The sequence below is a fragment of the Branchiostoma lanceolatum genome, chromosome 2 (genome assembly GCF_035083965.1).
Source record: "Branchiostoma lanceolatum isolate klBraLanc5 chromosome 2, klBraLanc5.hap2, whole genome shotgun sequence".
Taxonomy (NCBI): domain Eukaryota; kingdom Metazoa; phylum Chordata; class Leptocardii; order Amphioxiformes; family Branchiostomatidae; genus Branchiostoma; species Branchiostoma lanceolatum.
In genome coordinates this window covers 37,524,400-37,552,284 of record NC_089723.1, presented here as the reverse complement: position 1 = coordinate 37,552,284, position 27,885 = coordinate 37,524,400, and the positions used below count along the sequence as shown (strand labels likewise).

The window sequence follows — 27,885 nt, the reverse complement described above, 5'->3', positions numbered from 1 at the left end:
TTTGACATATACATTATCAACCTGAGGTGTCATAAAAGGAGGCCTGCATTGGGGAGGGGGGACTGTCAACTCTCTATCCTATATTCAGGAAGTGACTATGGCTATGTGTACTTCCTCTGCACATCATGAATTAATTCAACAACTTGTTTCAGAGGAAGACTAAATCTGCTTGGAGATTACCCTGGGTGTCATCCTAGGTAGATTTCCCAGCTCCCATACTCAATGCAAACCAACTAGTCTGGGATTCTCACATTCATGTGTACATTTTGTACAGTTGGGTAGAGCCTTGTCTGGTTGGGTGACCCCTCAATACTACAGTCCAACCAGGCTGCCTCATTTTTCATGTGACCAATTCTTGTTTTGGTAAGGGTCGCAGCGGTTGGTTGTTGGGGAGTGTGGTAGCCGCGGAAAACTATCTAGGATGGCACCCAGGCTACTTGTAGACTAGAGGAAGACAGGAGTGAAAGAAAAAGACGGACAGAAAAATTATCTAAGGTCTCACAGCAAGGTCTTTCAGCTGTCCAGCGATAATCATATATTCTCCCAGCAGAGGTTTCGGTCGAGTGAGGTACACATGTAGGAGTGTCTGTGATTTTTTATGTTCCTCTCCATCCCGAAACATCTGCTTGGAGAATAATAATCATACACTTCTGACTGCATTATATATCTAAGTTTGGTTTATATCTCTCGGTTGATTAGCAGTGAGTGTGGGCCTCAGCCATGGAAAGCTATCAAGGATGGCACCCAGGATACTTGTAGAGTAGAGGAAGACATAAAAGAAAAAGACAAACGGAAAACAAATTTTTCTTTCAGAGCTCTGAGGTCCAGTGATAATCATACACTCCTGACTGCATTGTACTCCTCCACTTCTGAGTCAGTCAGCGGGTCCTCCTCGTGATCACTGTCCTCAGTCTTCACTCTCTGGAAACCCTTCTTGTTGGAAAACATGCTGCCGTTCTGGTGCTTCTGTAAACAGGAAAAGGTAGGTAAAGTGAATTCAAAGTGATATCGATCCAGTTTAGCTCACTGAAGAGCTATTCTTCCACTGATCATGACAGAGAAGACAGACGCTACGATACTGTACGGTATGTACAGTTTTTACACTCATGGCTCATGGTACCGCTCATGGTCTTTTCGACAAGCACATTATGAACAGCCTGGACCACGCCTTAACGTCCCGTCCTAAGGACTGCAACCCTTTCCAGTAATGTTTTCCAGTCAGGTGAGCGACACAGCCAGGATCAACCTTGCGGCTTAAAAATTAGCAGTAGAGAAAGGTGTTCACACAACAGAGGGGTTTAAAAGGTGTTAAGGAGTCTCGACAGGTAAAGGAAAGCACTATTTCTGTACCTCCTTGTATCCGTTCATCCAGGATTTCAGCGTGCTCTTCTTCCTCTTGTCGAAGCGGAGGTTCCCGCTGGCACGGCAGCGCACCACGGCTGCAATAATCACGACGATCACCAGGGGGACCACCAGGACGGTGGCAATGATCAGGGTGGTGCTCAGGTCCTCCCGCAAGTTTCCTCCTGCAAAATTAGAAAATTAGTGATTATGTTTAAGATTCCTGGGAGCATATGAAAGGAAAAATTGGATCAAATTCCTTAAGAATAGAAAAATAGGATAAAGTTTAGGTGGGGGCCTGCATACCTCCCACATTCCATCAAAGCTCAACACTAAATTCAGAAAAGCAACAGTTACACCTATTAATAAGTTTCACGTTAAATTTGACATGCTGGCTTAGCTTTTTTGCTAGATTCAGGTGCAAATAAAGCTATACATAGAGTAACCTGAATCGCGCTCAATTACATTTAATTTGAGCAGTTTGGCTACAAATTACGTGGAATTAAAAGCTGATCTATAGCAAAAGGGCATGTAGGCCCCCTTAGGTATCTTGACTGGGAAACAATCAGATATTCCGAATTATAGGCCTCTTGAAACCCAACAGGAAGGAAAGATCAGTAAAGATGAACTAAAATCAGAGAAAATCAAAGAAAATCACAAATCAGTCTATAGCTGCATACTGTACAAGCTATTGATTGATTTATTGATATATTGATTGGTTCCTTACCCTTTGGGAGTTTAAGGAGTTTGTGTGATTGTAGAAGTGATTCGTATGGGGTGATAACTTTCTGCTCATCAGTACCTAGACCTGATGTCGTCTTGTCTGACGTGTCAGCTTCGATCTCCTGAAGACTGTCTTCCTCTCCTTTCTTCACAGAGATTTGATCTGCTGAGTAAATGAATGAATGAATAAAGGAATAAAGGAGGGAATTAATGAATAAAGGAGGGAATTAATGAATAAATGAAGGGAGGAAGGAATGAAGGAAGGAAGGAACTTTGCACAACACCTACATGTATACGAGGTACAATATATGGCAAACCACAACAATAATAACTCTCAGAGACTAATCTACAGATGGCATTCACTAATAACTAAATTAAGTAACTAGGTGGTTTTCTACCATGGAATACTTTTTTTCTTCTTATTTTTGGTGTTGCTCTCTCCATATTTTTTCTTTAAAAATCTGAGAAACAAATTACTGATTGGATTGGTGCATTTTGAAACAAGGATCCTTTCATTTCTTACACCTTAGATAATTGCTTACACTGGTCAATTTCAGCTGCCTTTGATCCAATGTGGTGCATTCAAAATGCATTTTCTATGCTTTAAAGACAACTGGGAGCAACTTGGGAAGGGTTGGCAAAGCCCCTAGCCCTGTCACACATTCAGGACCAAGTAACCTTAAAAAGGTAAAGCAGGCATCCTCAATTGAGGTGAAGCATGATGCTTTTTCAAGTAGCTAGTGGTAGTGCAATGCGGCTTCGCTACGGCTCGCGTTTTTGGCCAAGCACCCCTACTCTTCTTGATAAGTGTGTTGGGTTCTTTTACGTGCAGAGGTTTGACGCTTGAGGCTAACGCCCAAAGCTCCTTCATACACGGGGCCGCTGGCTTTACGTCACCATCCGAAATGACGAATGCAATCCCTTACAACATGTCCGAGCTCGAGTCAACCACTGAGGTTCGAACGCGGGCCCTTCGGATCCACTGCCCCTGGGACTCTTTAATCCCTGTAACCCTACACCCTGCTACATTGTACCTCACACTACAGGCAAGACATTCGTGCCAAAAGGCAAGCCCAGTGGGGACTTCATAACTTGGTATACATACATTTATGTGTCAGGGAAGAAATTGCAATCTGGCAGAACCATTGATTCTACCATTAGGGATCCGATCTGTAGACAGAGACTCTGATCAGGATGCTAGGAATGTGTTATGATGGTCTCCCTTTTATAAATTCTACATTAATTTGTTAATTCAATGATTTCAGATGACATGAATCGAAGGTGAAAAGTTCTGTCTTTTAAGGGAGCATCTTACGATTTACAAACTATGATTGGAATCTCTTTTCAGCAATTCTGCCATACTGCAATTTCTGGTGAAGGTGGTTGAGTATAAGTAGTGATTGTTATGAATGAGAAAAGCCTGAAATTCGTCTAAGATACTCACCTTCTGTGGGTTCCAACTTCCAGACTTTGTTTGGCCCTATCTCCACCACGTACACTCCTGAGCTGGCACAGGCCACGTCATGGGGGTTTCCAAAAGCCTGGATAGAGATGCAGACATGGAAGTTAGTTTTTTTCCTTGACATTGCCGCTTCTCAAGGATAGGCACACGGACAAAGGAATTAATACTTTCATTTACCTGGTTGCTGAAATAAGCTAAACCCAGTTTAACCTTCATATTTCCAGACAATTAATCTGACAATTTACAAGACTCGCAACATCGTTGAAAATTACCATAAAATGTCCTTTTCAAATTTTTTTTGTCATTGAATGGTAAAGTTTCCTTAGGGGCTTGTTGGTCATAAGCTGGCCTTGGTATACTATAGGCACTGGAAACAGTCTGGCATCCAGGCTATTATTGAGCTGGAGTTACCGGTATGACTTAAACAATGACAATTTAAGATAAGTGTTGTAATGAAGTTTTTGCAGTCCCTACATGTACCTGATCAGGCCATGTATCGAGTATCTCCCCATCCCCAAACCTCATGGTAAATCCCTGCACAGGAGTGGTGGGGGGGTCCGTGGGGCCATTAACAGCATGGAGGAGGCCACCTGCAGCAGAGGAAGATATAATGTGTCAGATAAATAAGTCAATTACCGGTAGTAAGTCAAAGACATGTGTCCTGAAAAAGTAACATAACAATTGTGCGATAATTGTGTTACTTGTATTCGTTTGTCCTCTTATGTGGCGAATGTGACCACTTTATGCTGGTCCTTCAGATCATTTGTGCAGTTGCAGTTGACCCAAGCATAGTATCTGTATCTGTATCTATATAGCCGTTCAGTATAACAAACCAGCTTCGCAGGCACATGGCGCGGAAGCAGCTGGTTATCTTACACTGAATGGCCTGTCACATCTAAACTTTGCACATATAACTAAGCATTGTAAGCATTGTTTAAAACTATCTACTATAGTAATGAGGATGTCTAGTGGCAAGGAGTTACACTCTACAATAGTTCTAGGGAAAAACAAATTTGTAACACCTCAATGAGTAAGACAAAAATCTCCTTTCCCCTTCTATCCCAAATTAAGTTCCTGCGAAAATAAATTAATTTACAGTACCTTGTGAAGGACTGTTAGTAGTTTTAGCAAACAGTCTCCCTCAATTTATCTGAAGCTTCTTTTAACCTTCAGCCTCCTTAAAGTAGCCTTTTAACACCAAATTTGTATTGGTTATATAGCTAGGCAGCAGGGAGAAGGTTAATAAATGAATACCTTGTGAAGGACTGTAGCTGATAGCGAACAGCCTATCTCCGAACTCGGGATGCTGGATGGTGCGTACGGGTTTCCCAGTCACGGTGCTGAAACAGACCACCCTCCCATTCTCTCGGTCGGCCGTGCACAGCTGCTGCTTGTCCTCTGCCAGCGCCAGGCTGTGAGGGATGACCATTTGTGTGCCCAGGGCGAAGCCTTGGTCAGCTGGAAGGGGGTGGTAAAGATGTCTTGTGGTTAGGGTTGTTGCAGGGCTCTATTCTAACTAGCTTAAATTTTTTTCTATCATCCCAATTCCCATTGACGGAAAAATCCTACAAATAGTCTTCTTTTTTCTGTCATCTTGTACAAACTTCCATCAATTTATTCAAATTTGGACATCTTACATTTTACTCAAGGTTGATGGAAGGTTCTGAATTCCAATTCCTGGCAAGTGTTGCGCCCTTGGGAAAGGCACTTACAATGGACAATGTCATGTAAAACCTATTTCCTCATTCGACTTATAAGGTGAAGCTGTCTTCTTAAAATGAATTTATGATTAAGTTTTTAGCTGCTAGCTTAGACTGAAATGCTGCTTGAAATGTGGTCTCTTTGTGAGAGGTAGAGTAAGGCTTCTATTTATAAGTAGCAATTTGAAAACAAATCCCAATTCTTTAAAAATAGCATTCTGATCTCTGGCACAAGTGATCGTTATGTAGCTTCAAAGATGACTACTAACACATACAAGTGCTTGGGACAGAAGCAAGGCAACACTTACGTGCAGCATCATGTGAAACTTCTCCTAGAACTGCCAGAAGTTTCCCTGTGCTGTCAAACTTCAGAATTCTGCTGTTACAGTATCTGTGGAGGAAACACAATACAATGTATATGAAAAACAACTAGAGTTCCACGAACACATATCTTCGCCGAATAAGCAAGGGTTTCTATAAAGAGTGCAGAGTGCGGTGTTTTTATAGAGTTCTTAAATCAATTATGTTTATAATGTTACCTCATATATTAAGTTGAGTCTATCAATTGACAGTTTGTTGTTATATTAAGGCAACACAGAAGATGATGATGATTACAGTAACTCTGATACTGTCTTGTACATGTCTACGGACATAAAACGTGATCTAGAAGGGTACTATTGTCAGTGGAGCTTGAACTGTCCCGTTACGAATTATAAGGATTTGGGGAGGAAGAGGTCGAAATTGAAATCACCAAGGATAATTGTCAAGATGGCACTTGGAACTTGATGCATGACGTTTTTGTAGTCTATCGATAAAGGCTGCTTCAGGCAAGGAGTGTGGTCTGTAGATGTTAATGCTGTTGACTGTGGTCGATAGTTTAGTTACTGTGGTATCTACTTGTATGGAGCTGTGTAGGATTGACGTCCTGTGTTTGTTGATGTTAGCTCCCCCCAAGCGGGTGATGTGGTGCTGCCTGACCCATATAAGGAATGCAGAGCATCAATCTTGAGCCCAAGTGACAAACAGGTGTTGTCCTTAGATGTAGGTCGACAAGAGGTACTTTAACGCAATTATAAACAAGCCTATTTCGCCACTTAATTAGACCCTGAGTACAATTTCATATAGATTTGTTTATCATTACCTCAATAAGCTACCTGTCAAAAACAATGCAAATTCATCAAATCCTACCCGAGATATTTGCCTCCTAAGGTAACATAAAAGAAGCCCACTGCAGTTCTAAGCAAGTCACTAGGGGGTCTAAACTTACATCACTTACTCCCTGCCCCAAGAGCTATAAACCACATAAAAATCATGACTATAGCACTTGCATGAAATTTGACTACAAGCTTTTGGAGAATTGATAAACTTTCCTCATTTATTATGCAAATTATTTCCTTATTTGCATGATAAGTATTCAATAATGTAAAGCATCACCCAAACTATTCACATGCCATAAATTATGATAATCCATAAATCCCTGCTGGATTTATTCGTCTCCAAAGGTAACAAAAAAATGCCAACTGCAGTTCCAAACAAGCAGCTAGGGGGCCTTAATTTACACCACTCACTTGCTGTTCCAGAAGCTATCTACCACCTAAAAATGATGAACCTGACGCCTCCCGAAAATTTGGCCTCAAACTTTGAAGCTCCGCTGCAGTACCTTAGATATCCGCTAGGAGGCCCATAATCGAACTTGACCTTCCTCTTTGACACCCCTACCTATCCACTTAATATCATGCACAGCCGTCAACAGCTCCTCAAGTTATGTTGGCGACATACAAACTCACGTACACACAAAGCATGCTGCAGTTCTGTAGGAAAGCGCCAGATAGATCATTTTCGAACTTGACCTCCGTTTCTACAACATCTACACAACTACAAAAAGTCATGAAGATCCATCAACGTTTCCGTCACTTTTTTTGCCTACATACAAACACAAAAAAATGCAAAGTACGCTGCAGTACTGTTGAAAAACGTAAGGTGAACCATTTTCGAAATTGACCTTCCTTTGCACAATCACTACACACCTACCAAAACTCATAAAGATTCATCGAAGCTTTCTTGAGTTATGCTCTTGACATACATACAGACCAACCCAACAGATTTCTCAACCGAAAACATAATCTTCTCCGAGTACAAGTACTCGGCGATGATAATTAGCTTCCTCCTTTTTATAATACCTAAACACTGTCACCTATCTCTTGTTATAAAAATCCTCAATTACTAATTATCAAAATTGAATGTTTTTTTGACAACCACTGTTGGTTGGAAAGAAGATATACCTTTATCATATCATTATGCTATAATTCATTTTTGACAAATTTCTGATTTACCATTGTCACTGTTAATTTGCTTTGTATAGATTGTGCAATATTGAATTTTGTTTCAGTTTTGATCTAAGACTTACAATGTAAGTTACTTCAAGTTTGTACTTTGTTTACTAATTGTTATGATATGGGCTCCCTTGAAAATCAGCCCTATTCAGCTGAAGGGACTACCCATGCATATGTATCAAAGATTGATAAATGAATAAAGACTCTTCTGTTTTGGTGGATAACATAACGTTAAGCTCAAAGAATGACAAAGAGAGAGAAGTACAATTACAAACGAAACAAAAGTTGCCACGTACCTGTCTGACACATAGACGTCCCCTGACAAACCAAATATCATAAAGAACCATCCACAACGTCTCAAGTTATGCTGTCCACACATCCACACAAAGACAAACAGCACCTAAAATATAACCTTCTTGGCTAAGGTAAAGAGTTGCCACGTACCCGTCCGACACATAGAAGTCCCCTGACTTCTCCACCGCCACGTCTGTGGGCTGGCAGAAGTGGTCCGTGCTCCAGTTGGGCACAAACCTCTCCCCCAGGGTCAGCAGTGGTCTCTCCCCTCCCCCGGGGGCAAACTTAAACACCTGGCAGGGCGAAGATGAGTGAAGTGGTCATGATAATGGCTTGTGGTAAAGGTAAATCAGTCATCTTCAACTTCAATCTTTTTTTCAAGTAGAGTCAAACCTACAATAAAAGTTTCCACTACATATTAAGGACTACCTATTTTAGTGATCACTTTTTGGTGGTCCCTAAGATGATTTTTCCCACTGTCTCAAGCATCATGTCTATAGTGAACACCTGTAGCTACATGTAGTAGTGCAATGAGGCTTCTCTATCATCTATGGCTTGCGCTTTCAGCCAAGCACACCAGGTCACCCCTTCTCTTCTCGAAAAGTTTTTTTTTACGTGCAGAGATAGATATTTATACACAGAGCCTATAATTCATAATACAGCAGTATTTCAACCACTAACTTAATTAATACACTGAAAAAATCTCCCTTTTCCCCCTAATTTGCAGTCCATAGTCAAATACGATGGATTATCAAAAGCTTTGTTGGTAGATAATGTTCTCTCTGTGTTGTGCAGTGACAGAACAAGTCGTACCTGGTGCATGGCAACATCAGTCACCCACACATTGTCCTCATGGTCAAGGGTAAGTCCATGGGGGAGGTAGAAGCTGGGAAACAACAGGAACATAACCATGAGATGGTCTGACCAGCGACAAAATGAAAAAGAGAGATACACTTTGAAATTTATCACTTTGTACAATCATACACATCTGACCTAGTGACAAGAGATGCAAGAAATTAAAGTTTTACTGATGAGAGACAAGGAAAAACAGACGATACCGGTAAAATGAATAGTGAGCCAGTGAGTGAGAAGCTTTTTACACTTTGCCAAAAGCAAGTGATTGTTCAGAAAACTTACAAAATCCCAGAACAACAAGCAGAATCAAAAATGTTGAATAGATATCTTATTATGAACAACAACAAATGAGTGCTGACAGCCAAGATTCAAAACCCCAACCTCTTGGTCCAGACTCTGAGGTAGGGAGTCCCTGAAACACGGACTCGGCTATCTTGTATACATGTATATAGAAATTAATGTTAACTTAGATAACTCACAAGTCCCTTCCCCATTGATGAACAGGCTTCCCTGTCTGCGGGCTGAGTGAGATGACCGTGTCGGTGCCGATGGGGCCCTTGTCTTTCTCTCTGTACTGTCTTCTGGAGTCAAAAGTCCTGCAAAGAAACAAATAATATATATATACAATTCTGAAAACAGATAACAATTTTCAAGTACTACATCAAACAGGAAGGGCACTTATATTTCAAATGCAGTTCAAAATTCACCAATAAGATCTGGTCTATGTGGACAGGTGGTCACTATAGACAGGATTCTTAATGCTTGTATCATTGGGAAAATCATCTAAGGGACCAGCAAAAAGTGGTCACATTGGCCTTATGTACATGTAGAGGTGTTCACTTGGACCCTGTTTATACCAGGATTTGTGAATAGGGATCAATCCCATGCCAAGTTGGATCCTGATTTGTAAATACTGGACTGTTACGAATGGGGTCTGGTACATATTTGACAGTATTTTGTGAGGCTTATCACACTGCATGCCTGCAAAGCTGCTGTGTTATACCGAAGGGCAGTTATACTAGCAATACAGATACAGAACAGTACAGTACAGACAGAATCTGGACAGGTGTTGTTATTATAGTGAGTCTCACCAAGCGTCCCAGACATGGTCGCCCCTGTGGAAGATGACCACGTTGCCGCTGCTGTCCATCCCCACTCCTGCCACCTGGCCAAGACTGCCCAGTGATTTGTCTGGCCATCCTTCCACCAATCTCAACTCTGCAGGACAGAAAAGGTACATGTTGCAAGTTCTCTTTTAGTTAGTTTGCTAATTAAAGTTAAAATCCTTCACACATCTTTCAGTGTACAAGGGCAGTGGCTATGTCAATAGCCCTTGGGCCACACAGGTCACTACACTGTTTTAACTCTCATACTCTTCCTCATACACTGTAAGTGCTGAGTGCTAAGCAGAGAAAGCAGTATGTAATCTTTTTCTTAATGACTTGGCTGTTCTTCAAAGTTGAAATTTGTTGGGGTATGATTCCTAAACATTTCTAAAATAAGTGTCTAAAACAAATTTCTAAAACAAGTGCACACACCTTTGAGTCTGATTGACTTTGACTTATAAGTTTATTTGAATCATGCAGCAACACTGTGACAATCTTGGCACTAATTGCTGGTCATGGCATTGTGCACCACACTTATGACTTACACAATACAACACTCCATACAAAATGCTATGCAATTAAGATATCATACAATTTGAAAACAATACTACAGTGAACACACACCTGTATGTAGTGATGACTGAGAACCTGCCGTTGACTGAGACTCTGAGCTGGCCTGTCCTGAATCCCCACCCTGACTGACACCTGTCTCAGTACTCTGGTGCGGCTCTCTCACAACGGTCTTCGTCTTCTCCGTGATTCTCTCGAGTTGTCCCTCATTTTGCTCTGTTGTTATATTTTGCTGGGGCGGAGCCAGAGTTTTGGTTGATGTAGATGTAGAGGACTTTCCTGTGGTTGATTCGTCCATCCCTGTGTACAGTTAGAGTTTGAGTCTATTGTGATTGTGATACCTCATCATCATCAAATCGGTTGGCTTGCCTGGACTAAAACTGCTCTTGTGATGCCTGTTAGCCCCTTATTGGGCAATATGCTTCAGCTCAGTTGAGGATGACTGATTTAGCTTTATTGGGGTGAAGCAACCAATTTTCTAACCCAAACATCAACCACTGTTTTTGCTCCCATGGGGCTATTACACCCCTCTCAATAACCAAAATTGATTGACAGTGGCACCCAGCCCAGAAGCAGCCATTAATCTAATTGGGGAATTCAACAGGCTGCAGGTTTGACTGTACCAGACATACATGTATATATACAACATACACATACAGATATACGAACACAGATCAGAGATTTAGAGTGAGAAAATGCATACAACATACGGCATCTAAAACCATTTAAGTCTTAACCTGTGTAGAGGCTGTACAGCTCGCTCAACAAGTTTTCCGGAGCGATGTCGTACGGTAAGACAGGAAGGTCAGGCAGATACAAGCTTCCTTCGGAGACAAGCAGGCGTGAGAGGAAAGATGCAGCGACAGAAGAAGAAGTGTTAGCTGTGTTTTTTAAATCAATTGTTAGCACACTAAAGTAGCTGTTTGGCTACCAATTCACCGTTAGTTATGGGGTTATAGGCAGCAGGGAGAGGGTTAAGGAAAGTTCAAGTCACTAACAATAAGCTGACCCAATAGGAGAAGCTGAGGGGTTCTGAAGGCTGCTCAGGAACAATTTCTATACCTGTCCAGTTAGTTGTTAGTTACAGTCAAAACTGCCCATCCACTCAGGACCAATGAAATCTTGTCAATTCAGACAGGTGGTCACTATAGACATAGTGCTTGTGTCCATGGGAAAATTTCCCAAGGGACCACCAAATATGGTCACATTGGCCAGCTGGTCCATATGTAGAGGTGGTCTCTTGTGCAGGTTTGACTGTTTTTATATAAGATCCTATGGACAGAATGTAAATACATGCATGCAATTCCAATATATTACCCCTGTACTACAGACCACAAACCTAAAATACACCACCTACCAGTCATGTCCTCCTCCCCCATACCATGGCTGTGATGGTGGTGCATGTGTACGTGGTCCTCCCACCCTTCCTTCAGACCCCCACCCTCCGGGGCATCCAAACAACAAACAAACAAACAAACACCTACCAGTCATGTCCTCCTCCCCCATGCCATGGCTGTGGTGGTGGTGCATGTGGACGTGGTCCTCCCACCCTTCCTTCAGCCCCCCTCCCTCAGGGGAGTCCAAACAACAAACAAACAAACAAACACCTACCAGTCATGTCCTCCTCCCCCATGCCATGGCTGTGATGGTGGTGCATGTGCACGTGGTCCTCCCACCCTTCCTTCAGCCCCCCTCCCTCAGGGGAGTCCAAACAACAAACAAACAAACAAACACCTACCAGTCATGTCCTCCTCCCCCATGCCATGGCCATGATGGTGGTGCATGTGGACATGGTCCTCCCACCCCTCCTTCAGCCCCCCTCCCTCAGGGGAGTCCGGAACGACCAGGGAAGTGGCGGGGATGTCTGCGAAGAAGTCAACGTCTCCGGGGTAGGAGCACTCCTTGAAGGTGGCGCCCCTGACCGGGTCGGTGTAGTACATCATGTAGAAGTTGCACATCTCGTCGGAGGACGTTGCTCTGGAGATGGAGGGAGCATTCCCTATTTTTACTCACTGATGTCAGTCTAACTTATATTTTAACTTATTGCTTCATATCACTTAGTGAGTTTATCATCGTGTCATGCCTTTTAATTCTTGTTCTCTGACTGTTCTGCAGTGCCAAAGCAAAGTCACAGATTTCATTATCATGCTTTGCAGTACCTGATCATGAACACAAACACATACAGATACACACATGCATGCAATACACATAGTACATACAGTTACATACAAATGTACATACATGCAAAATACACACACACACACACACACACGCACACGCACACGCACACACAAACACATATATTCACACATGCAAACACACACACACAGACACCCTAACACACACACAGACAGACACACACACAAACACACACATGACCACAATGAAAGGAAAACCCTGTACAGAATCCAAATTTACTTTAATTTTTGGACATTTTCTCATTGTTTCCTGACAGATCTTTCTCTAACATCTTATCAATTGTGTAACATTATGTTTATAAAACAACTAGATTGCGAGTCTAATGTTTACTTCCTACATGTACATACCCGATAAACGTGTCGTCATCTCTGCTCTCCGCATCAAACACACATCTGGCAGCCTGGCAGGGATGGAAGGCGGGTTATTGACAATTGTCAGCGGAGAGAAAACAGTTGTCACTCAAGAGCTGACAGCCTCTATTCCAAGAATTAGAAGCATTTGGAAAGGACCCTTACAACAAACATGCTACAGTGTGTATCAGTACCCATGGGTGGATTTAAACCTTCTCTTTAACCACCAGCCTGCTAAGCTAAGCAATTTGACACCAAATTTGTATTGGTTACCAGGTCAAGCAGGGGGAGGTTAAAGGCAGGCTAAACTTAATTTCGTAAAGCATACTGCAGTATGTTAAATAAACCACTAAGACCTGACTTGTTTTACACTAGTCCATCATAGATTAGCGTTCTTACAACATTTGAAATTCGCGGTGTGGTGATGTAATACTGGCGATGTCCAAAGCCCTTTGATCTTTGTGACGTCAGATTCCGAGGAATGGCGTCTGGAGCAATTCCTATGGTGCAGGTGTGGCCGACTCGGAATCTGACGTCGCAAAGGTCAAAGGTCTTTGGACATCGCCAGTATTACATCACCACACCGCGAATTTCAAATATTGTAAAAACGCTAATCTATGATGGACTCATGTAAAAGAAGTCAGAACTGGTCTTAGTGGTATATTTAACATACTGCAGTATGCTTTACGAAATTAAGTTTAGTCTGCCTTTAACTGTGTTCAACACAACATAACTACATTGTACAACTTAATACATAATGTTCTTGATATCTGATTGTTTTACCGTCCCTTATCTAGCATTGTTTTATCAGAAAACTGATGACGATACAAAAAGATGGGTTAAATTTTTAGCTCAGGACAGCAAAACTGCCATCTGGCATCAAGGAAATTTACACACAATATAGAAAACTCAACAACATGTTGGATAACAAACTTTAAGTTGTTTGTATACAACCAAGTGTTTGGACCATCCGTCACCTTTCCTCAGGGTAATATTGACTAGTCATACTTTGCACAGCAGCTAGGTGTCGCCGCTACAGTGTGAAGAATGTGGTCCTAAACATGACTGAGTTTATACCCCCCTCATCACAGTTCATGACTGGAGTAGATTTTCTGATCCATACCGCCTCTAATTCAAAAATTTATCATTCTGTTGTCCTCTCTGTCTAGCTCCCTGGCCTCATCCCAGTCTATTACACTGTTGTAATATGGTCTGTCACTGCTGATTTGTTCAAGTTGTAACAGTGGGAACCACTGAAACACAAGAGGCGAGTAGCACAGTCTCCTGGCTCCTGGGGATTAACCGGAACCAGGGCCCGCCACTAGGCTAAAAAGTTTAGACCAGTTAGACTGATCAGTTAGTGGTGCTTGAACCCCCCCCCCCCCCCGTTACAAAGTGGAACAAAATGTTGGAAAACTCACAACAATGTCTGTTGACCATATAACCTTCTCCTTGGCGTTGGCCATGGGGTAGAAGGCCTGTGGCCACTGTGGGTTCCCCCTGCCCAGCTCGATCCACTCGTGGCCATTTCTCACCACATACCCACTGATCACTCGACCTGGGTTTGTGGAAAACAAGAAAAACACCAATGATGTAAATTCACAATAATACAGTCTGAGCTTTACAACTGGATTTATTTATCAGGAAGACCATGTACAAAAATGTTTATCATACAACTTCAGACCATACATTGTCCAAAATCAATTTCTTTGGCACTAGAGTAGATATAATAATGAAAATATACTGAGCAGGAAGAAAAGGTTGCACAAGATTGGACACTAGACACACATGCAATCCTACATGTAGCTATAGGAAGTGCATACGGGATGTGCATACGGGAAAAGTTTTGTCTCATATAATTCTACAGGTTTGCTTTAAATCTGCCTTAAAGCTAAGTATCCTCTAGCCATCCTAGTAACCACTACACATAAGCTGAATGATAGAACTATCATAGTATGTGGTAGAGCTGTGTACCGGTATGCTGTACCGATACAGTACCGGGTACAATCAATTAGATACAGGTCCAAAATACCTGACCCTGCTGTATCCGTACTGGGCCTGACTCAGGGGGTGGCCACTTTGACAGATAGAATTACTATGAAATTACCGTGGCAGTGCTCTAAAGCCGCCTATGTAAAAATTTGCCCGTACGGGACCAGTCCGTACCGGTTCGGACGGGCAGTTCGAACTCCTAAGAGTTCGGGAGAGGGACGGGTCGGTCGGGCGGGGCGTACGTTCTTGAACCGTCCAAACGGGTTCGGACGGCCTGAAGTGGTTCAGATTGGCGGTCCGAACTAGTTCGGACTACGTCCGGAACGGCATGGTTCGGACCGGTTCGGTAGCGCTGCCAGCGGCGGGTGGTTCGAACCGGTTCGGCTCCGCCCGGACCGGCGTCGCGGGACCTCCGAACCGGCGTCGCGGGACCCCCGAACTGGCGGTTCCCATAGCAACAAATCACCCCGACCCGTCTGAGGACGCGCAGAACGCCGCGGGGAGCCGGTTCGTACGTCTGCGGACTACCGCGAACCACCCATTTTTATGGTAACGGAACGCCCCCGAACGCCCGTGGAATGCGTAAATTGGAGCTGTTATGAGGTCGAGATCGCTGTCTACAGAGTTCGGACCGTCTGAACCGCCGGACGGCCATTGCAAAATTGAAAGAATCTGAATACAGATCTCTTTGCGGCGGCTATAGATCAACTTATCAAGGAGGGCTTGAAGTGACACGATTTGCGAAACCCAATGAAGCATTTGATCGCCAGCACAAGGTAATGTAGCCCCAAAAAATCGCTGGATTTTTGTTGCCATTTTTTAAACGTAATTGTGGTTGCTTTGTGCATTTGGGGGAAAGACTAATATATAGATTTACAATAAGTTCATCATCCAGCAAATTAAACATTGTTGAATTTAGCAACCTCTTCATATCTCCTAACAGACCGACGGAAAAGAGCAAGCGAACATTATTCATGCCGACATTGGCACGTAATCCCAGCGGCGGCGAGAGTTCATTGACCCCACAAGAAGGCGAATCCATATGGAAACGGCAAATATTTTATTGATGACACGTATTGCTCTTCATCGTATAAAAGAATCTTGTTTAAATTGTTATACTGTATCTGTAAATCAAGTATCATAAAAGATAACTCCAGGAGATCTAAAGTAACATAAACTTTGATGTGTACTGTCCCCTATGTATGAATTAAACTCTCCCTGGTTGATTGAAGTCTCCCGGTCCTTTGGGGCAGCCGCCAACTAGTCCGCTCCACACACAAGTAAGTTACGTTATTGTTTATTTATCACGTTCCACGTGTGTTATTTTTTGTCACAGTTTGCGCATACATTGCCAGGACTATTACTGAGAATAATCTCATACTACTAGTACTTTCTTGATGTGGCTCCCGCCATTTCCCCATAAGCAAGTTGTAGAAATTCCGGGGAAAACAAGAAAATCAAACCATGAGATGTACATAATTCGCGAGCATGTGGCCACGCCCAGCACGCGCTGGCCCACTTTTGAATATCAAAGGCGCGCGGCTGTCCATCACTGTCACTCGACTGTGTAGCGTTACCGACAACCACATCACCACTGGGGGTCATACTGTCTTTGTGTAGTTGCGTTTCCATATACCAAGGAGGTTAAATATACCACTTGCATATACACATGTACAGGGAATTTTACGCTCTGGCGACTATTGACAAGAGTGACCCGGGTGCTCTCATGACACGATCCAAAAAGATAGACAGACTGAAACAAAAAGTTTCCCTCCCAACCCCGATATCGGGGGCAGCCGAGTCCCTTTTCAGTGGAAGTGACCTGACACTGTCGTTACCCCAAGTCACTTCCCAACGAGACAGGCAGACTGTTTACGGTAGGTTGGGGATCAACATGTCGCACTTTGGTTTTTGGAGGGGATGGGAGAATGCGCAATAAATCACAAAAGTCCGCCACCTTTGAGCTGACAAGAGCGTGCTAGAATTACTGAATTTCTACTATAGTTTTTACAGCAGGACAAAGAGGGTGTAAAAATCTGCTAAAAAAGAATCCCTATGGGAAGACATATTGTAGACCTCCGGTGGCGTCAGATTTCTATGTCAGTTAAAGTACGAAGTTAACGAACATATCGTGAAATAGGTTACGGCATAGATGAACATACAAATGGTTTTGGACATGTTGCGGGAATCAAACAACCATTGTTGTTGGGGCGAAATTTCATTTTACGGGGTGGAGGAAGTTATGCGATTTACTAGTATCTCATTATCTGTTACTGTAATCTGGTTTAAAAAAAATGTAACGGAATGTTTATGTTTGCTCAGTGGTTCATTTGAATTGTATAAAGCGTGGACAAAAATTGATTTGGTTCATGCTTTGTTCTATGTACCGAAAAGTCAAAAGGAACTAAGAAGAATATAGATTCGTAAACTTCCTCGTGCATCTAAAACTATCTGTTCATTGGTGTATATGGATATGTTTTGTACGATCATAATAGAGTTGCGTCGTTACAATATAATTGCAGGGGTGAGGTAACATTGCCTGCAATATGTTTTCGGTTGCATTTACATTTATGTGGTCTGTAATAATCTGTAAGTCATTCATTCTAATACCAGGCCAAGTGTAAGGGTCACAGTAAGGACATCGTTTCAGCTTTCTTTTACTCAGCTTTTCTGTACCTCATTTAGTATACGCAAGCACAGATGGTCGATTTTACACATAAGTAAATATATTTCTTGTACAGTATCTTAAAACGTATTTTCTCGGCGAGTATGTCCTTATGGAATCATAATGATTCTACTATTTTCAGCAACTAACGGAATCTCCAGGGCGATTGCTGACCATGAAATGTGCCACATGTTCAAGGACGTACAAAAACGTGCCGAAACATACATCTGCTTGGTGATAAGATTAAGAAGGAGAGCCCCAAGTCATGAAAATATGACTTCACAGCAGGGGTCAAAACGGTCTGCCGACTATAGATCGGCGGTGATTTGGCAAGAAACTGCATAATTTGGTGTAATGTCAGGTTATTGAAAATAATCAGTTTTGACCACGGAAGGTACCGTTGATTTTTTTAATGATTGTATTCGAAATCAAACACCCGAAAAGGGACAGAAAAAACTTTATCATGGAAGAGCAACGTTCTCTTCGATTGACGATTTTTTTCTTCTTATTGAGGTTGTATTTCTGGCATCGGCACACCCAACACAATTAGATTTCCTTGGCCAACGTTAACGGACATAATCTTTCTGTTTGATGCAAGAAGCAATCATCGTCTCTTCACGAAACCAATAACTCCTTGACGAAACTTATGGGCGCCAAAACATCTGCATAACACAACAAGCACCCCCCCTCGTGTCCCCTTCCCCGAAGTAGGCCAAAATGTAAATTCTACAGTATCCAGGAAACTGTGATTTTGTTTCATATCCAAGTTGAAGACATCCAACTATCATCTCATACTCGGTAGGACTCTTTCACAATATAAAACAGAGTTTCTTACCATGTTTATCCAACAGGAGGGGATCTTGGTAGTTCGAATTCACTGGACCTTCGGCAAGATGGGTGGGACGGCGTCACAACATTCCACACAAACCTTTGTGTTTCCAGACTGTTTCCATCTCCTAATATCACCTTGACGTATCCTGAGCCACAATGACGGGGTACAAACTCTCCTATGACACGTCTTATCCATGATACTCTTAGCCTCAGTACTGTTAGCCTTAGTGTAAAGCTAAATACGCGGCGAAAATCAGACAGGACAGCACGAAACGGTTTACAAGATACAGTTTTGAATTGAAAAGACCGCGACGCACGCGCAATGCAGTCAGTGCAAGTGCTGGAATTCCACATGGTTTCCTCAGGGGAGACAGGCCAGTCTCTCCTGCTTCACACCCGCCGAAAATTAGAATAATTGCCGGTCCCGAACTAGCAGTCCGGACGGTTCGGGGAGCACCGTGGCGTGACCTGAGATCGCCATCACCCTGCCGGCCACTGCGCCCGGGCGTAATGTCAAGTAAATCAGTTTTCAGTGTCCTGGTCAGACGCCTAGATCTAACTGCAGTACTCTCAGTTAGATATTTGATGCTGAGGGCATGCGGCTAGTTTGCTTCATTTTAAATTCATAACCTTTTGCCTTTGCCGACTATTTTCAATGTATCTAATGATTGTATCATTGTTTATTTCGTATCTATCTACTTTCAACATTTTTTAGATTTGATCTGACTACTTAAGCCCCGAGTATGAAAAAAATGTTCAGTGAAGGTCTTAATTCATTTTTCTGACTTTGATAAAGTTTTTGAGAAGTCCGTGCCAAGCCGTATGGCATTGCGGAACAAACAGCGCGCCCGTGCAGTAGTAAACAGACAAAACTTGCTCGTGTGTACGGGAAACTGTCGAGTGTCGTGAAGTTGCTGGGACGTTCATTTCCGCTCAGAACTTGAAATACTAGCTATTCATTTAGACATTTACTATCATTCCCTGAATTCTAAGTCATGGAGATGAATGATATTTCCATTTTCCTCTATAAGTTGTTTGGTGAAAAATCACCGGCTATGTTGTCGCCTAATATATTAGCATGTTTGTGTACGCGTGTACTCTCGGTGCCTTTACAGTCAAATACGCAGCCTTAGGATTTGCAATGAACTCCTTGAATAATGAAGTAAAATGTTTGAAGACACATACAGCTGCCACCATCATGGTTCGTGTTTGGTATATACGATCCAAATGTCCTTACTGGAAAACACCATTCCGAAAAATTCGATCAATCGGAAGGAGTTTTGGATGTACAAGAACTTTGGTTTTACCAAGGACATAGGTTTCACTTAATCCATCTGGCCATTGCTTTGATCCTGACTTTGTGTAGCTCTGAAAATTACGAATGGAATAAATACTCTAAGAAAATTTTGCAATATTTGCAATAAACTGTTATGATCTTGTTTAAGATGTTTATAGTAGCCTCAGACTCCACAAGATCACGCGCGCAAGAGCCCCGGTAACCTGACACCCTTGGACCTTAGAATGGTAAGTCGACTATCAATAGGAGAGAACACAGGATTCTCCTTTCAGGGACGCGTGTAGCGGATATGGACATCTCAATGAACACCCAAGTGTCAAAGACACTCGTTTGGGGGTGTTTTCCCTGTCATCGATCACGGGCCGGCGGCTTCGTGTGGACAAGAAGGTCAGATCAGGTTAGTGTGGAGTGACTCTGATATCAGCGACGGAGGATGATTTTAAAACGATATAAATGAAGCGAAAGAAAATAGCTGGGGCGATTAAGTAGACGGTAAGAAAATTTGCCTCGTACATATGGTTCGTTCTCAAAATTCTACCCTCAGTCTTAATGACAGGATGATTTTCGAAAAATGCACAACATCGGTTGGTGGCTTGGAAGAAACCTTAGCCATGGGGGTATTGCACCCCCTAAAAGCGACTGCCGGGATAACATGAATAAAGAAAACGGCCTAAAACGCAACAACGTAGTTCCGAAAATGTTTCAGTTGGTTGGTGAAGTCAGCTACTCTGATCGTTCAACAGATCAAGTCATATCGCTCCAGTTCTTGTTCGCTAAGGTGGCCAAATTTAGTAACAGCCGTTACCGTTCAAGTGTACAAGTAAGACACGGCCGTGACGTTTATTAGATTATATACAAGAAATGAAATAGCCGTTCTAGCTACGTTTTTTTCTGGCTTTCTGATAGAACGTGAAATACAAATAAACCACATCGCCGAACAAAATATTTTACATTAATGACTGTATTCTACCTTCTCTCAGCATTTCGATAGTGACCAGATAAAACGTCTCAGTGCAGTAGGACCTAAAGGACTTCACAAAAAAAACAATAAATTTTAATAGCTGAGAAGAGTTTCATAATTTTCTTATAACTACATGAAACTACATTGTATACATAATTATATTCCTATCGTTAGAAAACTGAAACAAAGGTAGCCGTAAACTCAAGTTTGTCAACCGTACAGTGAAGGAATCTAAGTCATCTATTGTAAGTAGAGGAACAAATATCTACAGGACGTCATTTGTCCTCCAGCCGAAGATGACGTCTACCTAACCCAGTCGAGTTTTCTAAATATGGGAATTGTCGGAAATCTGGGGCACATCGGTCCAGGCCGACTTGCTACGACATGTCTTGGCTCATTTGCATACTTGAGAAGCCGATGAAAGCCCGCGGCGAAATTCCTGATCAAAGGCGCGGCGCTCCTCCCTGGCTTGCAGACCGCGGGGGATTATAAACGGGGAGGAACAACTTCTTCCTTTTGATTGGGCCTGCAACCGACCGCCGTGAATATATTTTGCAATTCTGGACCCTCTCGACATTCTGCACACGCAACATTCGTTTTATTTTGTTGTGCTGTGGGGCAGATCGCAGAGAACGTAACTGACACTGACAGGCCGTGTGTGTGTTTCAGCGGGTTGACGTGGTCTTTTGGCTCCCGTCGGTTGAATCAAAAAGGTTGAACGGAGAGATAAAATATGCTCGCCTCTTTGCTAAACCTCGGCACAGACTCAGTGACAAATCGACAGCAATTTCCACCTAATTTGCAGTCGGTTTTATCCGGAAAGTGAACTTTGGCGTGACAAATAATGTGATAACAACGGGGCGGGGCTTGCCTGGCGCCTTGTCACAGCGGTTCCACTGATTGCAGGACGTGATCGCGGCGTAGCAGATTCTTCAAACGGCAACTCAAAACAGCTCCAAAGCGGGAAATTGAACAGCATTTTAAAGATAAAGTCGGTTATACGTAGAAGACGGGTCAGTTTCTTTTTTTCTAGCCTACCCTACTCTGCTATTTAGTCGATTTAGGATAGAGAAATGTTTTCGGATTAGCAGATCCCGCGGGGAATTGCCACAGGGTGATTGAGTGCCAGTTGATGTTTATGTTCGCCCGCTCTCAGCTTGTCGCTCTGTTGGGTTGCACGTAATGGTATCCAGAGTAGATCGGTCACGTTTGGAAGACATGAAATATCTCGACAAAATGTGGAGAACGAAGGTCCTGAGCGATATCTTGAAACAGTTGCCCGCAGCACTAAAATATTTTTTGACCTTTTCTGCGAGTCACGGTATTCTACACAGCGATCTCGACTACTTGTAGCAACCTGCCGACTTGACCTCTTGTTGTTCTTGTCGCTGCGCTTTGCGTACGGAAGGGGGCGCTGCCGCACGGCTAGATCTCATTTAGGGACTTAGAAAAAATTGGCCAGGCGCCGCCAATTATTTTCTAAGTGTTTACGGTGCCCAAAACGTCCGAGCGGTCCTGAACTACCTAACGCGCCGAACCACTTAATGATGGTTCACCGCGTGGGCGTCCGAACTGGGAGGCTCACGGCCCGGACTGGGTGGGCGTGGGTGTGCGGTCTGGACTGCTTCCGAACCGGTCCGGACCGTCCCGGGCGGATTCATTTTCACATAGGCACTCTAAAGCACAAAAAACCCATTTGCATGGCTGGAGTCAAATTTTCATCTGTGTTTTCATGAAAATAATACCTAGCAGAATCAAATATTATGTTTTACCAGTTCAAACATGCTTGTGTCCTTATTGAAAATCTAGCATTTTCCAAACAAGTAGTTTAGGTACAGGATCAGGTCCGGACCTGTACCTTAACCCATGTACCTGTACCTGTACCCGTACCTGTACCTTGAATTTGTTTAGGTACACAGCTCTAGTATGTGGTAAAACAGCAAAACTGATTAGGAACAAAAAACTGGTTACCTAATGTGTGAGCGTGGGTACGGAATGCAAAGGGGTGGATCTCCACTGGATCGTCATAGCCACAGGCCAGGTCCACAGTCACACCTAGAAATGTGTGGGAAAAACATGTGTTATTTACAAGTCTTTGTATCTGCCAGTGGACACATCTTGTTGAACAGATGCAAGTTTAACACTGGGATTCATGAGTAGGTTGATAGTACACGTACACGCACTGTACACTCCGTCACACGGCAGACACAGGCGATGACGTCAACCTACAACCTATCTGCAGTACACACAGAAACTTCTGGGTGATGACAGCGGCCTGCTTGCGCCAGGGCAGATTGCAAAGCTCGCTGGCAACAAAAAGAACTGGAAGCTACTTACAGTCGCCTGCATTGCAGCCGACCGATGATGATGACACGTAACACAAAATTAATCATTGCAACTGGACAAATTCTCTTAAGAGTCAGACATTTCAGATAGCATTCACAGACACTCTTTCATCAGTGACTAAGAATGAGACAAGCGTAATCTGTATATCAATGAGTATGTGAATTGATATACTGTTGTTACACCTGAGGTTGGGGAGTATGGCCAAACAGAGTCCTGGGAAATCAACTAGGAAAGTCATATCCTACTACGATGCAATTAAAAGAGGAGCAAACTGTAGCTAGAATAGGATGGATTCCAGGCTACTTCTAACCCACTGCCAATCTAGAGTCTTAAAATTAATATGTGACAGGGGCTTGAGGCATTGATGTACCTAACATACATGTAAAACGGGAAATCCTGACGACTTACCTTTAGAGTGAGCAGGAATGTGTGCATATCCAGATGCCAGTAGGAACATCCCTGCTATGAACTTTTGCCTGCAGAGGATAACAGTAATACAGTCATGTACTTTCATTTGTAAAGACAAAGCTTGCATGAGGTCAAAATGTCTGATAAATACAGTCATTTACATGTTAGCGTACTAGTACTTCTGCGAGGGTATGCAAGGCAGTAATACAGTCATGTACTTTCATTTGTAAAGACAAAGCTTGCATGAGGTCAAAATGTCTAATAAATACAGTCATTTACATGTTAGCGTACTAGTACTTCTGCGAGGGTATGCAAGGCACTTGAAAAGTTTCCTCAGCCAAAAGGGAGGATAGCTTTTCAACAACTTTTCAACAACGACGTTGTGCCCTTGGGAAAGGCACTTAACACGACTTTGCTTACTTCATTCAAGTGTAAATGAGTACCTAGCTCATATAGAGTTAGGGACGTCCCTCAGATAGGACGTTAAATGGAGGTCCCGTGTTTGAGGAGAGCCACACCCCGCGCACGTTAAAGAACCCACCACACCTTTCGAAAAAGAGTAGGGGCATGCCCCGGTGTGCGATGGTCCAAATCTTACAGTCCGGTCTGGGATGACATCTTGAAAATGTGATAGTTCACCTGTTATGTCAATCCTTCCACAAAATGTGGCAAATCAAAATAAATAAATAAATAAACTCACGGTCTGTAGGTCATGTGCAAGGACAGGCCGGAGTGATCTAAGTCTGCTCCATCTGTTAATGAAAGAAATCAGACAATTGAGTATCAAGAATTATACTTGTCTATTGTTCTGTATCTGTATCTATATAGCTGGTACAACCGCCATTAGGCGTAACACACCAGCTTCGCAGGCACGCGGCGCGGCAGCAGCTGGTCATATTACACCGAACGGTCTGTTACACCTAGTCTTTGCATATCTGACTGTAACCGTTCTTTAAAGCTACTTAGTGAAGATGCTCCTACATTACTTGATGACAACGAGTTCCATTCTACTATGGTTCTCGAAAAATACGAATTTTTGAACACATCAATCCTTGGCTGATAACTCCGGTACTTGAAAGCATGACTATTTCTAGTCCTCTTCTGAGCTGGCATTAGATACTTATCAGTCGGTACATCCACAAGTTTATTAGTCATTTTGTACATCATGCAAAGTCTGGACGTTGTCCTTCTGTATTCAAGTGACATCCATTGCAGATCTGCTTTCATTTTGGTGACACTAGCACCCCTGTCATAGTTGTTCGTGCAGAATCTGGCAGCTTGGTTCTGCACCCTCTCCAGTTTATCTTTGTCCTTCTTTGTGTATGGATCCCAAACTGTTGCAGCATATTCAAGGTTTGGTCTTACCAGAGACGTGTATGCAAGTGATTTTACCTTTGCTGGGCATGCCCACAAATTACGTTTGATCACCCCCAATGTCTGTTTAGCCTTAGTTGTTACCTTGTTAATATGGGTGTTCCACTTTAGCCCCGTTGTTAACGTAACGCCTAGGTACGGGTGGTTCTTTGCTGTTGCTAGAGCCTGTCCACAGAACTGGTAGGTGGTTACAATTGGGGTTCGTTTGTTTGTTATGTGCATGATGTACATCAGTTTGTTTTACTGGTTGATATGAGAGTAAAACCAAGGCTTCAAAATATCTAGGGCCAATATTTATCTTCAACAAATATGTCATAAAAGCTCAAATACATGTTAATGCACTTGATACATTAGTTTTTGTGCACAAAGTGGATAAAAACTTGTTCCTGTACCTTTGAAACCATGTGCATAATGGACTTGTAGAACCAAGTGGTCCATTCCACTTTCACCACCGATGCGGAATCCGACATCTGAAAAAAGAGAGCAGATATGACGATTCTAAATTGTTTATTTCTGTTATCATCATGGTTGAATTTTAAACTTCTGTTATTAACATTGTTATTCTTTACTACAATGATTACATTATCTATATATTTTTGGTTGCTTATCGTTTCCCACGTGATGGTTCTCACACTGTGTTACTTTGTTGTTTTTCTTTGAAAATTCAATAAGAATAAATAATTTCAAAAAAAATGATGAAGCTCACCTTGTGGTATGTGTGTGGGAGGGGCGTCCCTTGCCCAGGCGTACATGATCTGTCCCCCGTCCCTACAACTGTCCCGCATGCTCCCACAGTCCCTGCAGGGGAGAAGGTGGAAATTGAGTTTTACATCATGTCAGCAAAAAGTAAAGGTAGTCCCATAGCCTTTTTGAGGCTGTAGGGGCAGTGGGTTGTTATCCATTGTGTCTAGGGCACAGTATTGGAAGGTGGAGCCCAACCCTCTCCTTCCACTGCCTTTTACATCCCCAACCGAAGTAAGGTACCCATTTTTACACCTGGGCAGAGTGAGGAAAGTTATGTAAAAAGTGCCATTCCCAAGGGCACAACATCGGTGGCATAATAGGACATTGAAACCCAAGACCCTTGGGTTCTGGCCCAGACATCTTAACCGTTAAGCCAAGACGGCGCCACTGTCAGTACGTGTCAGTAGGTTGTCATCCATACAATCAAATCAACATTGGCTTTAGGTACCCATCCCTACTCACCACACATCCTTCCTGAGTGTCCAGGGTGTCTGACAGCCAAACAGGATCATGTGGTGGGCTGTGCTCATGCTGGCTGCAGGCACAAACTCAGCTGCAGAAACACGACAGAAACAGGCACGGTTAACACATACTGAAACACCGGTGCGATGGCCTAGTGGGTAGAGTGTTCACCTTGCATACGGTAGGTCATGACTTCGATCCCCCGCCGAGTCATACCGACATAAAAATGGTACATACTGCTTTCTCTTTAGAACTCAACAGGTGGGAAAAGGTATGGCAGTTAAACACACACCCGGTACAGTAGGGCTTACCCCTAAGTTGAGTGGCACAATCTTTGAACTCGTTTGTAGTCCCTACTTAAAATCTTTGAAACCTTTCTTTTCCTTGAAAATTTTTGCCCAATCTGGAGACTTTTTTAGTTAGAAGGAACAGGTAGGGTCTTAGCTTTCCCATTTTAGTTGAAAATTGTTTAGTTTAGCAGTTTTGGTGGCGTAAGAACATATGTGAGTTGTTGGGTCATGCGGATGGGTATGGCTGGAAACTAGGTCAGAGATAGGGTCTGTTTACTTCCGTGTGGCGTTTTGCGAGTTTGAGCTGTACAACCCTCTGTTTTCTTTGCATGTTTATCAAGTATACCCTTGTGACTTCCTGGTGGAGAAGTGTTTTTAAGATTGAATTTAAGGTAAGTACTTTTATAGGGCCTTACTTTAGTGGGTCTTATCATGGGCTCCAATGGGGGCAAGTAACTTTGTTGTCATCCCTACTACCAGTGGACTAGCCCCCTGCTGTAGTGATTGCACAAAGTTGTGTGGCATAAGTGCCACGGAAACGGATCCGCAGATGGTCGCCATCTGGTGCGGGGAGGAATTTTAACTTTTACTTTAAAAAAGAAATTAGGATTTCTATCAATCGACACATGTACCCATATTTGATTTTTTAAAATTTCATACTGTATTGTTGATGTTGTTTTTAGCTTGTGGGAGTGCAATCTGTAAAGGTGTCGTTACACCTGTTTTGCCCTCCCCTCCACATTGTGTTCAATTCTTATGAACATAAACAATGTATATTGAATGAAATATTGGCAACAAAGCATCACTTACTGATATATGCAGTATTTTTTGGGGTCTCTATCTGAGTGCACAGGTACGCATCATCCTGAAATCATTCAAAATCATGTTAGAAAACTACTAACAGCTGTGTCAAAAGACAATAAGTAATTTTCAATCACTAGTTCCCCCTACTTGGTTTATCTTCAAGATCATAATTTACAAACTAGTACAAATGAATGAATGGATGAATGAATTAAGGAATGAATGACAGGAATGAATGATTAATTGAATGAATGATGAATGAAATGAATGATTGAACGAATAAATGAAAATGATTGAATGAACAAATGAATCAATGAATGAACAAACAAATAAATGAAGTACAAGACTGCATTCTACCTGAATAAATGAAAAATTAATGAAATAAATGAATAGATGAATGAACGAATGAAGTACAAGTATAACTGTTCCCCACCTGACGAGGAAAGACCCCCGGCATCTTGATATCCATCACAAACTCCTGGTACTCCTCCTCCTCCTCCTCCTCATGTCTGGCATAGTTCTGCCTCTCAAACACGTCCTCGTCACCCGGGTATTCGTACTCCCACTGTCGCAGCGAAGCGTCGCCGACCGTGCCGAACAACACCAGACACAACAGGACCAAGGACAGCTGGCTGACGCTCTGCTTCATTTCTATCTTTTTTATGACGTCCAAATTTAATGTAAAATGTAAAATTCTGCGATAAAGACTGGAGCCGATCAGTTGAAAATTTGGGTAAGTTCAAATTCTTGTGTTGGAAATTTGCAGTTTAACCTTGATATA

General features: G+C 42.7%; 1 protein-coding gene across 1 annotated transcript; it reads right to left on the bottom strand.

Annotated features, from left to right (window-relative positions):
* Nucleotides 1–816: 816 nt before the first annotated feature.
* Nucleotides 817–27,885, bottom strand: LOC136427052 (peptidyl-glycine alpha-amidating monooxygenase-like). The gene is made up of 26 exons (XM_066415770.1): nucleotides 27,538–27,885; nucleotides 27,114–27,168; nucleotides 26,014–26,104; nucleotides 25,514–25,605; nucleotides 25,200–25,277; nucleotides 24,134–24,185; nucleotides 23,434–23,501; nucleotides 22,651–22,734; nucleotides 14,355–14,491; nucleotides 12,931–12,983; nucleotides 12,123–12,361; nucleotides 11,996–12,076; nucleotides 11,742–11,864; nucleotides 11,122–11,208; nucleotides 10,439–10,684; nucleotides 9,800–9,926; nucleotides 9,188–9,304; nucleotides 8,667–8,739; nucleotides 8,004–8,146; nucleotides 5,535–5,617; nucleotides 4,781–4,984; nucleotides 4,007–4,116; nucleotides 3,509–3,605; nucleotides 2,069–2,263; nucleotides 1,351–1,526; nucleotides 817–966 (listed from the first exon to the last, which is right to left on the bottom strand). Exons 1-26 carry the CDS (start codon nucleotides 27,751–27,753, stop codon nucleotides 835–837), a joined length of 3,159 nt encoding a protein of 1,052 aa, XP_066271867.1. The 5' UTR covers nucleotides 27,754–27,885; the 3' UTR covers nucleotides 817–834.

Coding starts and splice junctions, on each gene's coding strand:
- LOC136427052 (XM_066415770.1), bottom strand. CDS start 27,753: ATGAAGCAGAGCGTCAGCCAGCTGTCCTTGGTCCTGTTGTGTCTGGTG. Junction 11,209..11,741: donor GGGGGAGGAGGACATGACTG/GTAGGTGGTGTA, acceptor TTGTCTCCGAAG/GAAGCTTGTATCTGCCTGAC. Junction 2,264..3,508: donor GAAGTTGGAACCCACAGAAG/GTGAGTATCTTA, acceptor TTAATTCCCTCC/TTTATTCCTTTATTCATTCA.